General features: G+C 41.0%; 1 protein-coding gene across 26 annotated transcripts in view; it reads left to right on the top strand.

Moving 5' to 3' along the window:
* Positions 1-44: 44 nt before the first annotated feature.
* TMEM68 (transmembrane protein 68) overlaps positions 45-16,030 on the top strand; it is a 34,229-nt gene continuing 18,243 nt past the window's right edge. Inside the window, exons 1-5 of one of the 26 annotated variants that reach the window (XM_042254219.1) lie at positions 45-177; positions 668-734; positions 8,639-8,683; positions 9,076-9,190; positions 9,289-9,682. In XM_042254219.1, coding sequence (XP_042110153.1) covers positions 9,358-9,682 — 325 coding nt within the window. In that variant the 5' untranslated portion in view covers positions 45-177; positions 668-734; positions 8,639-8,683; positions 9,076-9,190; positions 9,289-9,357. Of the gene's footprint in view, positions 178-667; positions 735-8,638; positions 8,684-9,075; positions 9,191-9,288; positions 14,363-16,030 lie in introns of all 26 variants that reach the window. The other 25 variants (XM_042254228.1, XM_042254221.1, XM_042254227.1 and 22 more) reach the window with 25 other exon arrangements.

Raw genomic sequence — 16,030 nt, 5'->3', positions numbered from 1 at the left:
GAGCAGTGTAGCACACAACACTGTCCGGGATGCAGCCGGGGCTTGGCTTTTCCCTCCCGCGTCGCTCGTGGAGAACGGCTGCTCGAGTGTCTCCGCTTCCCCGGGTGAGCCACTGAGGAGCTCCCGCCGCTGCTCCAGGGTGAGGGCGAGCAGAGCTGCCTCTGCTTTTCGCTCTAGGTGCGTCGTCCCTCCTGGGCTTCCTCGAACCCTGCGCTCCTCGGCCCCCGGCCAGTCTCCCGGGCCGCGGCTCCAAGGCCGCGCGTCTGGTCTCATCGGGGCCCCGCGGAGTCCCAGGCTCCCCCTGGACTCGGGGTTCGGCTCGGGCCCCGGAGTGGCCGGCAGGGGAGGCCCTGCCTGGGGGACAACGAGCCAGTTCACCTTGGCCTGAATCTACCCCCTGCGCCCCAACGCTGCAGTTCGGCGGGTGTGGCCTCCACTTGGGTAGGGGCGAGGTGTCTCCGCTCCCTGCCTGCCTCCGGGGCTGCTCTGATGGGGATGCGAGTGGCACCCCCTTGTGTGGTGTTGGGGAGGGGGCCGAGTCCGACTCGGAGGGAGTCCTGGTCGATGCCCTTCATACCACCTTCGTGACCAGGGCTGGCCACTTGACCCCCCGAACCTGGCTGTAAGAGTCTGTAAATAAGGGTTATGAGTAGCACCTGTTTCGTAGGGCGGCTGGGAAGGATGGAAGGGAACCATGAGCATCAGACTTCTCACCAGTGCTGTTAATAATCTGGGTGGGTACCTACTCTGGAGGCGCCTGGGACTGTCTCGGTCTCCGAGTTTTGCAGCCTGTAAAACAGGACTGCTGATCAATACTTAAAGATAAGTGTGTCCAAACCAGGATGTGGAAAACTGGATCAGCTCTGCTGGATTTGAAAAAAGCAGTGCTTGGCATTGATTGAGATCGCCCAGACAACTTCCGGCAGGAAGCACTCTCATACTTGAAGCTTATGGAGCACTTAGGACTTGGTTTGTGCTGTGGGTCCTGAAGTTGGTTTGGTATTCCTTCCTACTCCAGGGGGTCTTCCCAACCCAGGTATCGACCTCCCATCTCTTGGGTCTCCTGCATTGGTAAGCGGATTCTTTATCACTGAGCCACCAGGGAAGCCCAGAATAAGTAAGAGCTGAAATAAAATCCAGAGGTTTAGAATGGCCCCTCGTGTTCTGGCCGCTTTTACTGGTCGGTGGAAGTAGAAGTTTAATATTCAAATGAAGTGTTTATTCCCGGATCGTTTGTTGTGGTTCAGTTGAGTCAGCCTCTTTGCGACCCCATGGTTGCAGAATGCCAGGCACCTCTGTCCTCCAGTGCCTCCCCGAGTTTGCTCAAATTCATGCCCATGCTTGCTTACTGCTTTCTTACTCGTTAGTGACTCAAGAAGATAAGAGTGCTGCACAATTATAGATACACTAGTATGGATGTGTAACATTTGGAGGAAAAGGTCAGTTAAAAAAATAGGATAGAACAGCAATTATCAAACAGAGTGGAAGATTTTAACTAGGAATCGAGGGACATTCTAGGATTGAAAAAGAAAAAACATCTTGAAAGGGAATTCGGATCAGAACTTACGAGTCTGAAGCTTGAAAGGCAAAAGATAAGATGGTTGATTTTGTCAGATAGCATAACTGAAATATTAGATAAACAAACTTCTGCTTTATCAATGGTTTGAAGTAGAATGCTTATTCACTGAAACTGAGTGTGAGAACCCTGTTAAACCATTATGAAATACACAAAAAGAAAAAGGGAAAATTAATTAGTGTTTCACTGAGTATTTCTTGTAACTGGCATTTTCAACATATCTGCAATTTGGCTCCTAAAAATAAGAAATGAATCTGCTGCCATCCATGGTGGTGAAAATACTGGTAATGATTAAAAAAAAGAATAGATTTATTTTCTGAAGGTTTTATAGAAAACAAAATAGCCCTCTGTTTTACTGGTTTTTGAAATATTCTCATTTTAACATCTACAAAGTCACTTACTGTAAATGTTCCTCATCAGCAGCATTGACATGCTGATATTTTAACTTGGCAGCTTTTCCTCACAAGTTAGGTGAATTCCAGATGGGAAAGTATATGATGCATAGAACTGTGTGTCATTGGAGAGTTTTTTGGGGGGTGGGGCTTAGGAAATACTCTGGAATCTTGGTAACTAAAATAAATCTCCTCCAAAACATCTTTTAAACAGTGATAGTTTTTACTGGATGAAAATAAAGTGGTAGGGAGTCATGTACAGCCTGTGGTAAATTGGAGGGGGCAAAGGGCCAGGCAGAAGTAGAGGAAAGAGAAATTGCAATGTTAGTATTTTTAGCCTTTCTGTCAAGAGAGGGAGTGAGACTTAAAAAGTGTAATGAAAATCAAAGTAGAAAGTAGGACTGGGTTTTAATTTTGACTCAGTTTTTCCCTGAATTAGTTTAGTAACTGGGTAAGTTTACTTGGCTTTCTGTTTTTAACTTTTCTGCACAATTAAGAGGTGGTATTCATTGAGATCTAAAGCTATTTTCTCATTTTCTTATGAGTATTCTATCAACTCAAAAGCTTGTTATTTAAATTCCTTGGATAGTTCTCTCGTGAAAGGTTTTAGGACTCTATCTTGGCCCATATTTTTGTTGAAGATTTGGATGAACAAATTCACCTCTATCTGTATTTAGTTAGCCAGCATTGCTTAGGTCACTAACATGTCCTGGGCATATTATCCTAAGTACTTTTGCATGTTTTCTTATATAACCATCTATTTTGTTTACTGATACATTCCTGTGTTTAGAATAGTGCCCAGCACAAACTGCATACTTGCTTGATGACTATTGAATACATGAATTCATAATCAGTGATGTAAGTCTTCTTCGTGCCATCCTCTTTCTTGTACGCTGTATTCTATCCCCTCTGGCCCGGGCCCTGGCAATTATCTTCTCTCTTGATCATCCATTTCTCGTTCACCCATTGACACATCATCATTGGTATTAAAAACTGCAGTAGTTTCGTTCATGGTGAGACAACAACAAGCTTGACCCACATTCCCCACCAACCTGTTTTTCTGTGCCTTCATGCAACAGCATTCCACTGAATATTTGCTATTTCCAGTTCATTCCCTCCCATTCCTTCTTGAACCTACTTCACCTATTATCCCACACTGAATCAAAACTGTTGTTACAGGGCTGGCCAGTGCCTCTGTGTTGTGAAATCCAAGGATCACTTGTCATTCCTCATCTTACTAGACCTCCCAGCACCATTGAGGACTCCTCCTTTCTTACTCTGATGTCCACGATGCCACTCCTGGAAGGAGGGTGTTAGTTGCTCATTGGCTTCCCAGCTTCTAAAATATTCAGGGCCCCAAGGCTCAGTCATGGAAGCTCTTTTATTTTATGTTCACTCCCTAGAGGGATATTCTTTAGTTTTCCAGTTTTCAGTACTGGTCTGTATGTTGTTGACTCCCAGATGTATTACTCTAGTGCTGACCTTCCTATGAAACTCTGCTGTGTCTAGCTGCCTGTTGAACATCTTCACTTGGATGTCCAGTACAACCCGAATGTGTTCAAACCTGAATTCCTGATGGCCAGGATTTCCTGGGATGCCTAAACCTGTTCTTCCAGCAGCTCCTTCTTTTTACAAGCAAGCTGATGATAGTCATGCTTGTTTAGTGCTTTTCTGGTGGAAGGCACTCTTCTAAGCTTTGTTCACACAGTCTTATTCAGTTCAGTCGCTCAGTCATGTCTGACTCTTTGGACCCCACAGACTGCAGCATGCCAGGCTTCCCTGTCCATTGCCAGCTCCTGGAGCTTGCTCAAACTTATGTCCATTGAGTCAGTGATGCCATCCAACCTTCTCATCCTCTGTCATCCCCTTCTCCTCCTGCTTTCAATCTTTCCCAGCATCAGGGTCTTTTCCAGTAAGTCAGTTCTTCTCATCAGGTGGCCAAAGTATTGGAGCATCAGTTTCAGAATCAGTCCTTCCAATTAATATTCAGGACTGATTTCCTTTAGGATGGACTGGTTGGATCTCCTTGCAATCCAAGGGACTCTCAAGAGTCTTCTCCAACATCGCAATTCAAAAGAATCAATTCTTTAGTGTTCAGCTTTCTTTATGGTCCAACTCTCATATCTGTACATGACTACTGGATAAACCATAGCCTTGACTAGAAGGACCTTTGTCACAAAGTAATGTCTCTGCTCTCTAGGTTTGTAATAGCTTTTCTTCCAAGGAGCAAGAGTCTTTTAATTTCATTGTTGTAGTCACCATGCAGTGATTTTGGAGCCCAAGAAAATAAAGTCTGTTCCTGTTTCTGTTGTTTCCCCATCTATTTGCCATGAAGTGATGGGACTGGCTCCCATGAATATTGAGTTTTAAGCCAACTTTTCCACTCTCCTCTTTCACTTTCATCAAGAGGCTTCCTTTTCGCTTTCTGCCATAAGGGTGGTGTCATCTGCATATCTGAGGTTATTGATATTTCTCCTGGCAATTTTGATGCCAGCTTGTGATTCATCCAGCCCTGCATTTTGCATGATGTACTCTGCGTATAAGTTAAATAAGTAGGGTGACAATATGTAGCCTTGACGTACTCCTTTTCTGATTTCGAACCAGTCCTTTGTTCCGTGTCAGGTTCTAACTGTTGCTTCTTGATTTGCATACAGATTTCTCTGGAGGCAGGTAAGGCGGTCTGGTATTCCTCTCTCTTGAAAAATTTTCCACAGTTTGTTGTGATCCACGCAGTCAAAGGCTTTGGCATAGTCAAAGCAGAAGTATATGTTTTTCTGGCACTCTGTTGATCCAGTGGATGTTGGCAATTTGGTCTGTTTCCTCTGCCTTTTCTAAATCTAGCTTGAACATCTGGAAGTTCTCTGTTCACATACTGTTGAAGCCTAGTGTGGAGAATTTTGAGCATTATTTTCCTAGCATGTGAGATGACTGCAATTGTGCTATAGTTTGAACATTCTTTGGCATTGCTTTTCTTTGGGATTGGAATGAAAACTGACCTTTTCCAGTCCTGTGGCCACTGCTGAGTTTCCCAAGTTTGCTGACATATTGAGTGCAGCACTTACGCAGTATCATCCTTTAGGATTTGAAATAGGTCAGCTGGAATTCCATCACCTCCACTAGCTTTGTTCATAGTGATGCTTCCTAAGGCCCACTTGACTTCACATTCTAAGATGTCTGGCTCTAGATGAGTGATCACATCATCATGATTATCTGGGTCATGAAGATCTTTTTTGTACAGTCCTTCTGTGTATTCTTGCCACCTCTTCTTAATATCTTCTGCTTCTGTTAGGTCCATACCATTTCTGTCCTTTATCGAGCCCATCTTTGCATGAAATGTTCCCTTGGTATCTCTAATTTTCTTAAAGCAATCCCTAGTCTTTCCCATTCTATTCTTTTCCTCTATTTCTTTGCACTGAAGAATGAGAAGATGAGTGCACATTCTTCTACTCTGCCAGCTTGGACTTCAGGACAGTCTTATTCGGTTGATACTGTTATCCTCATTTGTAGATGGAGAAACTGAGGCAAAGAGATACTATGTAACTTGTCTTGGGTTCCACAATAAGGGGCAAACTCTGCCGTGTACCCATCCATGTTGCCTGAAAACATGTGGCCATCCAGACTTCTCTTCTTATTCATGTTCTACAATCATTCACCAGTGCATCCTGTTGGCTTTATCCTCAAAATATATCCAGAAGTTTACAGACTCTTATAGCCTTCCCTCTGCACACTTGTCCTGCCACCTTCATGACTCATCTTGGTGATCTCAATAACTTCCTATTGCCCCCTGTGCAGCGTATTCTCGACACAGCCGTCATTGAGCACTGAAGTTGGGAATCTCATCCTTCTGACACCTTTTCCCTCTCACTTAGGTAAAAGCTAGCCCACAAAATTCTACAGTAGTCTCTGTTTCCAACTGCCCACCCCACCCCTCTTCCTCTGCCTGCCTGCTTTTCTGCTCCTCACTCCACCCCAAAGTGCACATCGCTTGTGCTTACCATTCTTTCAGCCAGGAATTCTCTTCCAAAGGTGCACGTGGTTTGATTCCTCACATCCTCAGGTCTTTGCTCAAACAGGTGACACAATGGTAAAGAATCTGCCTGGTAATGCAGGAGATATAGGAGACACAGGTTCAGTTCGATCCCTGGGTTAGGAATATTCCTTGGAGTAGGAAATGGCAACCCACTCCAGTATTCTTGCCTGGAGAATCCCATGAACAGAAGAGCCTGGTGGGCTGCAGTTCATGGGTTCACAAAGAGCTGGACATGACTGAGCACAGACACAGACCTTTGAAGGTGGAACGGGCACCTTTTGAGTTTTCTGTTCTGGAATGTTTTAAATCGAAGGGTTGACCATTTGTGGAGGAGGTTCTTGTGTGTGGTACATGGGGTGCTGTTACCGGGTGGCTGGATCTTGTGATGGGTCCTCGCAGCCTCTGTCCCTGGGAGTCAACCTGTGCACTGTCCCTCTCCCCTCTACTGTGTGTGTGTGGCATGTGTAATAGGTCAGAATGTGGCTGGGGTAAGAGATAGAGTTCTGTTACCAATTTGGGTGGAGGGAGGTACTAAAGGTTTTAAAATCACAAGATTTTAGAATCTTATTAAAAATTGGAAATGAGACTAGATTACTGGGACAGTTCTATTAAGCAGTAAGGGTCAGCTCACCAAAATGATTGGTTTTCAGGCCTGGGAAAAGCTTTTAACAGAGAGGCTATCATAAATTTTAATGTATTAACAATTTTCAAAAGCTCTCTCTGTTGAGATATAATTCATCATAATATTCACCATTTTAAAAATGTGCCAGTTGGTGGTTTTTAGTATATTCACAAGGTCGTACAGCCATCACTACCATCCTGTTCCAGGACGTTTTTATTGTCCCTCAAAGACACCTCTGTTTCCATTGGCAGTCGCTTGTCATTGCCCTGCCGCCAGCCCCTGGCAGCCACTAACCTTTGTGTCTGGGTGGATTAACTTGTTCTGGGTGTTTCATAGAAATGAAATCATGTAAGATGTGGCCTTCAGTATCTGACTTTTTTTTTTTTTTACCTAGTATAATGTTTTCAGGGTTCACTTATATTGTGGTATGAACTAGTACTTCATTTCTTTTTGTGCCTGAGTAATCTTTTTTCTGGCTGTAGCATATTTTTATCCATCAACTGATGTACATTTGAGTTGTTTCCATTTTTTTGGCTATCATGACTAAATGCTGCTGTCAACAACTGTATGCAGATTTTTCTATGAATTTGTTTTCAGTTCTCTTGGGTGTATACCTAGGATAAGAATTACTGGGTCCAGTGGTAACTCTATGTTTAACTTTGAAGACTGCCAAACTGATTTCCACAGTGACTGCACTATTTTATGTTCCCACTGGCAATGTACAAAGGTTCTCATTTTGCTATATCATCAATATCACTTGTTATTTTCCTCTTTTTTTTTTTTTTTTTTTGATGATAGCCACCCAGTGAGGAAAGCTCTTATTTTAAAAAGTAGTAAGTTTTACTGTGTTGTTTTACTCTGAATGCTCAAACACTGATAAATTTTAGTGGTTTAACTCTGTGTGTGTTTATGTTTAGTCACTCAGCTGTGTCCAACTCTCTGCGACCCCATGGACTGTAGCATGCAAGGTTCCTCTGTCCGTGGAATTCTCCAGGCAAGAATACTGGAGTGGGTTGCCATTTCCTTCTGGTTGACTCTTTTGATGGGTTGGTTAAAATGTGATGTAAATAAAACACAGATTGTGGGCTCAGTGTGTGCTGTGTCTACGTGCTGTCACCACCACAGGCCCAGATTTCTCACCGATAAGTGCTGTGGGTTACCAGGAAATCGGACACAACCTGCATCCCTGGAAGAATAGGTCAATTCTGTGAGCTGCCAACACGCTAGTTCATTAGCAAGATAATCTTGGCTTCAAGACATCACATGATTGCTCTTTTATACATCTTGTCTCCCTCTCCCTCAATCTCTTTCTTTCGTTTTTTTCCTTTCCCATCTCATCCACAAAGGATTTGAGATGATTTTCATTAAGGTTATATGGTATGGAATAATGATAAAATATCTCTAAGAATAGAATCAGAAGCAGATAACATAGGAATGGAAGAAGGATATCTTATGTAGGACATTGTAATCATGGGGGCTAATACAGTTGTGTCATCGAATATCATGTTTGACCGTCAGCTTATCCAGCAGTTACTAAAAAGAGACATTGCCTGTTACACATCCTAACTTCATATTTTTTCTCTAAAGAAGCAGTTTTCTGTAACTCTTAATTAAAAAACGTCTTAGGTGGGGGTGTTTAGAGTACAGGGGCTTCCTAGGTGGCTCAGTGGTAAAGAATCTGCCTGCAATGCAGGGAATGTGGGTTGATCCCTGGTTCAAGAAGATCCCCTGGAGGAGGAAATGGCAACCTACTCCAGTATTTTTGCCTGGAAAAGCCCGTGAATGGAGGAACCATTTAATAGAGAGCTAAAACAGCACATAGAGGTCCTCACTAAAAGCTTTGGTAGCATGAGTATAATTTTGAATTATGATACGCTGGTGTAGGGCAGGAAACATGTTTGCCACACATTGTGTTTATGTCTCTTGCCATTTATTTTATGGAAATTCTATCTCTAGGTATTAATGGTTATCTTTTTTTAAATCATATTTTTCTTCCATTTGTATATGGTGTTTTCCAGAATACAGACATTGAAACTTGGGACAAAATATTTATCTAATTTCTGGTAAGTTAAGTGAATGCTTTAGGGACTGACATAAAATAATTGTATGCTCTGTTTCTTCAGTCATTTAAGATACAAGAGAAATTTTAGTAACATATAAGATAAAAACTATGTTGGTAAATTTTTATTATTGTATAACATAAAAGGAACAGAGAGCTTTTCTGTAAACCTGCTTGTAAAAGGTAATACCCCAAAACATATGTTGTCATTTCCTAAAGAATTGGGTTACTTTTATTGAATCAGATATTGATGTTTTCTTCTGTGAAGAATAGTTATCTCAACATAAGTCAGTTTAAGAGACAAATGCTCAGTATGATTCACTTAAGATACAGTCAAATTATTCAGATCAAGCTGCAGTTTCATTCATCGGCTTTGTTTTCCTCTTGTAACCGTAGCCTGTGAGTTATTTTCAGAAGCTAAGTCCAGCACGCTTCACAAGTGGACAGAGGATACCCATTTTCACATGTAAATCTTCAACGAAGTTAAGAGTTAACAACTGACTCATTTTTGGTATTAAGAAATGACTCTGCACCATATTTTTACGTAGACCAAAACATTTAACCTCTCAACTGCGAAGAAAATCACACTGGATTATTTCTCCCTTCTAGTGGCTAAGTTGAAGACCTGCCATGACGATGAAGAAAGAGACTGCATTTGCTGTTTCCACCTAAAGAAAAATGACCAACAAGAACCAAAGTTGTGGTATGGGACAGGACTCCATGCCCTCCATGACTTGTCTCATCCACGTACTTGAAGCGTGGCTTGGTGTGGAGCATTTGGAGGACTACTGGAATTTTGCAAACTACCTCTTGTGGGTTTTCACACCGCTCCTCCTTTTAATACTCCCTTACTTCACCATCTTTCTGCTCTACCTTACTATCATTTTCTTACACATTTATAAGAGGAAGAATGTGCTAAAAGAAGCCTATTCCCATAATCTGTGGGATGGCGCAAGGAAGACGGTGGCGACCCTGTGGGACGGACATGCGGCTGTCTGGCATGGTAAGCAGATCGCTCTGTGCTCTGAGCTCCTGCTGGTGTGGGTGCACTGACACCCTGTCATCGTCCCTGTGGTTGATTGAAGAGATGTTGAAAAATATGATGGAGGGGAGAGTTACTGCTTTCTGTTATCTGTTTGCATGTGTGGTGCACATGTATGTTTTTATTAAAGTGATTTTCTTCTAAAAACATTCGTTTCCATTTAACAAAGAACCATATAGCTGTGTAGAATATGACAATACGCTAAAATTAAAAAATCAGTATCTAACATCTGAAAGAGTAAGCGATGAATTAAAACAGTACAGAAAACTGTTTTGAAAGTGCTTTAATTATTTAATGTTTACTTCCATTTTGTTCAAAATAAGTTTGACTTTCCCAGTGTCGAGATTTTTAAACAGTGAAATATTAAGTAATAATATTTTTAAAGTAAATATAATCTATATACCAGAATTTACCCATTTTCTGTTTGCCTCATTTCAAAGTCACTGTGTGACTTACTAAGCTAACGTGTTGTCACTTTACATATGCCTGCAAGTCATTTTTGAGCACTTGACCATGCCATCCGCTGTCAAATGCTTAACATGCATCAGTTCTTATAACACAGTAGATGGAGCCCATGTCTTATCTCCATTTTACAGTTTTCTCATAAGGAAACTGAAGAACAGAGAGGTTGTCATTTGCCCAAGGCCACTAGGACACCAGGGAGAAGAGCCAGGACACAGCCCCTGGTTTCCGGGTCTCGGCCTGTGCGTCTCTGACCCGTGCTGTGCAGCAGGTCTGTCCCTGGCTGGGGGCTCGGGCTCCCAGCAGTGGTCGTCAGAGGGTATGCAGACAGGAAGCACTTGCTACTGATGCAGGGAATTTACTATTTACCTGCTAATACCAATGCCCTTGCCAGTCAACACAGCCCTCACACCCTCTGGTGGCTGTTCACCCACCGTGGGATGGTGTCTCCACATTCCATGACCAGAGCCTGCGTCTGTGTAGACGGCTATTGTTCATTGTCTATACAGCAGTGAGACAGAAAGGCAGTGGCCTCGTTTATAGGGCTTGGGAGTCCATGTCCCCCTCCCACTTGTAACCCCCCATATTTGTAACCCCCCCATATTTCAGAATAATGCATATAGTAAGGAATTTGAATTTATTTATATTTCAGGAGACATTTAGTTTCTATAAATTCAAGTTTTGAACTTATTTTGTAAGCGAGTATATAATTTTGAAGTATTTATTCTTTATTTTTCTGATGTATTCTAAATATGCCCCTATGGCTCAGAGGAAGTAAAAATATAGATTACTACCCTGTTTTAATGTTCTGTTATGATAGGTGATGCTTTTTAAAACGGTTTTCTCCACTCTTTTAGTGACATACACAATAGGCATTTGTGTGCACATTCAGATTTTGTATTGATGTCAAATCAGTTCTAATTTATGCTTTGTAAAGAATCCTCAGAGAAGTTTTAACTAATAAAAATGTTCACTGTAGAAAATGTGGCAAGTAAAAATAAATATGGAGAAGAAAATAACAGTTACCCAAAATTTGCCATGCCATTGAATTCTGGTGTGTTTATTGCTTTCTGTTTGTGTGGCAGACTAGTATCTTCATGTCACTAAGCCTTCTTACAGGAGTTGTAATAACTGTATAGACTCTGTAAATCCCATAGCTAATTTAGTTACCTGTTACACTGTTGTTTGTTTGTAATTGGTATACTATAAGTATTTTTATACAAGAATCTATCCAGTGTTTCCTGTTTTGAACTTAAATTTTACCCTCTACTGTATATTATGTAAGTGCTCTGGCATTTTGCAAACCATTCTCTGATTCTACTACATCAAGGAATATGAATCTGATATTTCTTTAAATACCTGCATTTTTAGGTAGTCTGTCAGTGAGGTCCCTACCTTCAAGTTGTTTACAGCCTTTAAATTATAGCAATTTTGACTTTTTTTTACTTCACATTTATTATTAATTTTTAAAAACATGGACATATTTTATTCACTAAAAGGGTCCTCCAAGTTAAACCACAGGTAGTAGGGCTTTTTTTTCCCTTTTTTTTTTTGCATATATATATATATTTAAATTTATTTTTAAATTGAAGGATAACTGCTTTATAGAATTGTAGAAGAGTTTTTTTAATGGGAAATTAAATTGGGGTTTCAAGAGAACATTCGCGCTCTCCTTCAGGTGGCCTTCAGGTGGGTTAGAGTTTCCTTTCACTTCCTGTGTCTCACACAGGGAAGGACGCCTGGGTCCACCAGCTGGAGCTCAAACCAGCCTCTCCCCAGTCACAGCTGGGTGACCTCGGCAGGTTACCTCGCTTCCTTTGCCGTTTCTCCCTTCTCCCTCTTCCTCCTCCCTTCCTTTTCAACAATTAGGACTTTTTAAAACTTCATTAAAAATTTTTTTTAGAATTACAGAAAAGTTGCAAAAATAGTCCAGAGTTCCTGCTGTTTTTCACTCAGCTTCCCCTAATGTTAGCATCTTACATAACCGTTTCTACAGTCATCAGACTGACGGTGGTACATTATGAACCAAACTACAGGTGTTATTCGAATCTTACCAGGTTCCCTGCCAGAGTCCTTTTACCAGGATCCCATCCTGCATTTAGTTGTCATATCTTCTCCAATTTAAAACAGGTTTTTTGTCTTTACGACCTTCACACTTTTGCAGAGTACTGCTCGGTGATTTTGTGGACTGTCTCTTAATTTAGGTATGATGTTTTCCATAATTAATTTGAAGTTGTGCATTTTTGACCAGACTCTCACTGATGGTGCATTCTCAGTACATTGTATCCGAGGTGCCTGATGTTAACACGTATTATTACTGGTGATGGTGACTTTGATCACTTGGTTGAGGAGGTGTCTACTAGGTTTCTCCACCACAGAGTTGCTAGTTTTTACTTTTTAATTGGTAAATGTCTTGGAAGAGCTCCTTTAAAGCTATGCAAATAACCTTTCTCTTCAAACAAGATACTAAACTTTTCTGAACTTCATTTTCCTCTTCTATAAAATGGGTTTTTTTAAGGATTCATTGAATCTTGATATAAAATACTTAGAATAATTTCTATTATGTAATAAAAATTCAACAAATTTTAGCTGTCATAATTATAGAGCATCTTGCTCCAATAATTTGGAAGGCACTAAAATACATCACTTGCCTCTTGGTCATTATTAAGTTCAACTTCACACACCTACTGTGTTCAAGATTCCTAGTATTTTCAAGGCACATTTTTAGGCTGCCAAAGTTTTGACTCTTGTTGCTAGCAAGAAATGCATTCTGCCATCCAGTGTCTACACACAGGTATATATATCTACTTCATCAAGTGTGTAGACTGTCTTCATGTGATCCGCTCTGTTTTCTGTCCTGCTCTCTCTTATTTAAAAAGAAAATGCTGACAGTAACTCACTGAAGTGATTGTACAACTCAGTGAGTGGATGGCCGCAAGCATTTGACAATCGCAGGTGCAGGTTAGCCTGGGCACACCTCTGGTAGGAGGTGTGGTGGGGGGCAAGGACACAGCCGCCCTCCCCCGCCCCCCTCCCCTCTACTGTGTGACCTTGAGTAGTTGGTTATGTGGGTTTTGCTTCCTTGGGTTTCCTCATCAGTGCAGAAATTCTGTGAAGACCATATGACATAATTACTATGGGTCCAATACAGTGCCTGGCAGGTGAATACTCAATAAGTGTCCATTCCTGTTTCTGTGAGACAGAAGTGAAAGCACTATTCATGGAGGAAGTAGTTTTTAAACAAGGTTTTGAAGAATGAGTGGGGAAATAACTGAGTAACTATTTCACAGAATCCACCTGTAATGCAGGAGACCCTGGTTTGATTCCCGGGTCAGGAATATCTGCTGGAGAAGGGATAGGCTACCCACTCCAGTATTCTTGGGCTTCCCTGGTGACTCAGCTGGTGAAGAATCTGCCTGCGGGAGACCTGGGTTTGATCCCTGGGTTGGGAAGATGCCCTGAAGAAGGGAAAGGTTACCCACTCCAGTATTCTGGCCTGGAGAATTCTGTGGACTGTATAGTCCATGAGGTTGCAAAGAGTCAGACATGACTGAGCGACTTTCACTTCACTTCACTTCACTTCACACCATTATATTTAAAAATTAAATACATAGTTTTTTTTGAAGGAAAAGAGAAATGATCAAAATTGGTTCAAGAAGGAGAGAGAAACAGAGCAGACCAATAATCATACAATAAATATTGAAACAGTGATCAAAGTCTATACCCTCCTCTCTTCACAAAGGGCTGAGAGCCCACAAGTTATGCTAAACTTTTAAGGAACAGATAATGCCCCTCTTAAAGAGAGTGTAGGAAACAGTGGAGTTAAACAGTTTATTTTACAAGGATAGCAGAACTTTACTGTCAAAACTAAGGAGAACACAAAAGGGAGATTTGTAGGTCAGTCTCAAAGTAATTTTATAAAATTCAGTACTTATGATAAAAAAAAAAAAACCCTTAGTAGGTGAAGGCTAAAGGTACTACTTTAATAAAGTTCCAGAAATATTCAACAAAAATGATCCACATTAGAGAAGTGGTAAAAGCAATTCCCATAAGAAGGAAATAGGACAAGGCTGCTCTCAACTTTTAGTATTTAACATTCTCTAGGAGCTTCTGGAAATATAAGTAAAGAGATGAGAAAAGAGGCCTGAAAGAACTAAGTGAATCCACTTACTAGTACTGGTAAGTTTGCTTAAACACAAAATCACATAATACCAATAATCATTTTTAAAATGGAAATAAAACATTCTGTTTGACACTAAATCTAACAACATGTAAGAACTTTAAGGAGAAACTATATGCTTTACAGATGGAATTCAAAAAGTTGAAGTGGCTACAAGGTCTCAGTGTAATATAGATGTCCCTTCTACAGCCCATACTCCCAGTTCATTTACTAATTCAATATAACTGATTTTTCATCAACTTCTAAAATTCATATAGAAGAGTAAAGAATAACCAAGGCAAATTGGAAATAAAAGAGGGCATTTCCCTCTATCATATCAAAAGCATCAACATTTATCATGATTAAAATTACAGTGTTGGTACAGGGATTATCACAAGTAGATCAAACATTAAAAAGTTAGAAGCATGAATGTAGTAAGTGATAAAAGTGGTGTTTGAGGTCAGCATGAAAAGATAGGAAAATACTTGATGACCTTCAAGTATGGCAGATCTTAAAGAAGATGCGAAACAAAAGCTATTGAGAATAACTGAAAATTGTGTCAAAAGATGGGGCAGATCAGGGTAGGTCGTTTACAGCATAACATTAGTTCAGTTCAGTCGCTTAGTCATGTCCGACTCTCTGCGACCCCATGAACCACAGCACGCCAGGCCTCCCTGTCCATCACCAACTCCCGGAGTCTACCCAAACCCATGCCCATTGAGTCGATGGTGCCATCCAACCATCTCATCCCCTTCTGTCATCCCCTTCTCCTGCCCTCAATCTTTCCCAGCATCAGGGTCTTTTCCAGTGAGTCAGTTCTTCACCTCAGGTGGCCAAAGTACTGGAGTTTCAGCTTCAACATCAGTCCTTCCAATGAGCACCCAGAACTGATCTCCTTTAGGATGGACTGGTTGGATCTCCTTGCAGTCCAAGGGACTCTCAAGAGTCTTGTCCAACACCACAGTTCAAAAGCATCAATTCTTTGGCACTTAGCTTTCTTTACAATCCAACTCTCATATCCATATATGACCACTGGAAAAACCATAGCCTTGACTAGATGGACCTTTGTTGGCAAAGTAATAGTAAATTTAAAACATCCAATTTAAATGGTCTAAGCATGTGGTCTGAAAATGACCTAAACATAAATGCCAACAACTGTGACAGATTCACAAGCCCCCTAGTAATTAGGAAAGTGCAAATTAAAACTTCTGCTAAGATATCATTTTTACTCAAAATATTGGCAAAAATTAGTTTGTTGACATTAAAGAGTAAGAATGTAGAGACAGGGACTCTCAGTGCCTTTAAGAAAGTACTGTAGTGCAGCCAGTCAGGAGGACTATTCGGTAGCTTCTGTTATAATTTAAAATGGGTGTATCATGTGGTCAGTTGCCCTTACTATCCAGTTGTGTCAGTGTCCAGTCTAGTGGAAAACTCACACAGTGTACAGGATGCATATAAATGAATGTTCATTGCAGCAATTATTTGTGAAAAACTGGAAACAGTCCAGTGTCCCTAAATAGGGAAATGGCTCAATGAACTGTGATAGGAATTCATTATGGAATACTTTATAGCCATTAAAACATCATCAATAAGAAATCACTACATGTGTTTATCAAGTAGATGTCCAAGATGCATTGTTGCGGGAAAAAAACTAAGATTCATTATTATAATCACAGTAGGAAAACCAC

Source organism: Ovis aries, chromosome 9 (genome assembly GCF_016772045.2).
Source record: "Ovis aries strain OAR_USU_Benz2616 breed Rambouillet chromosome 9, ARS-UI_Ramb_v3.0, whole genome shotgun sequence".
Classification (NCBI taxonomy): Eukaryota; Metazoa; Chordata; class Mammalia; order Artiodactyla; family Bovidae; genus Ovis; species Ovis aries.
The sequence above is the reverse complement of the archived record's forward strand: the minus strand, read 5'-3'. Positions and strand labels throughout refer to the sequence as shown.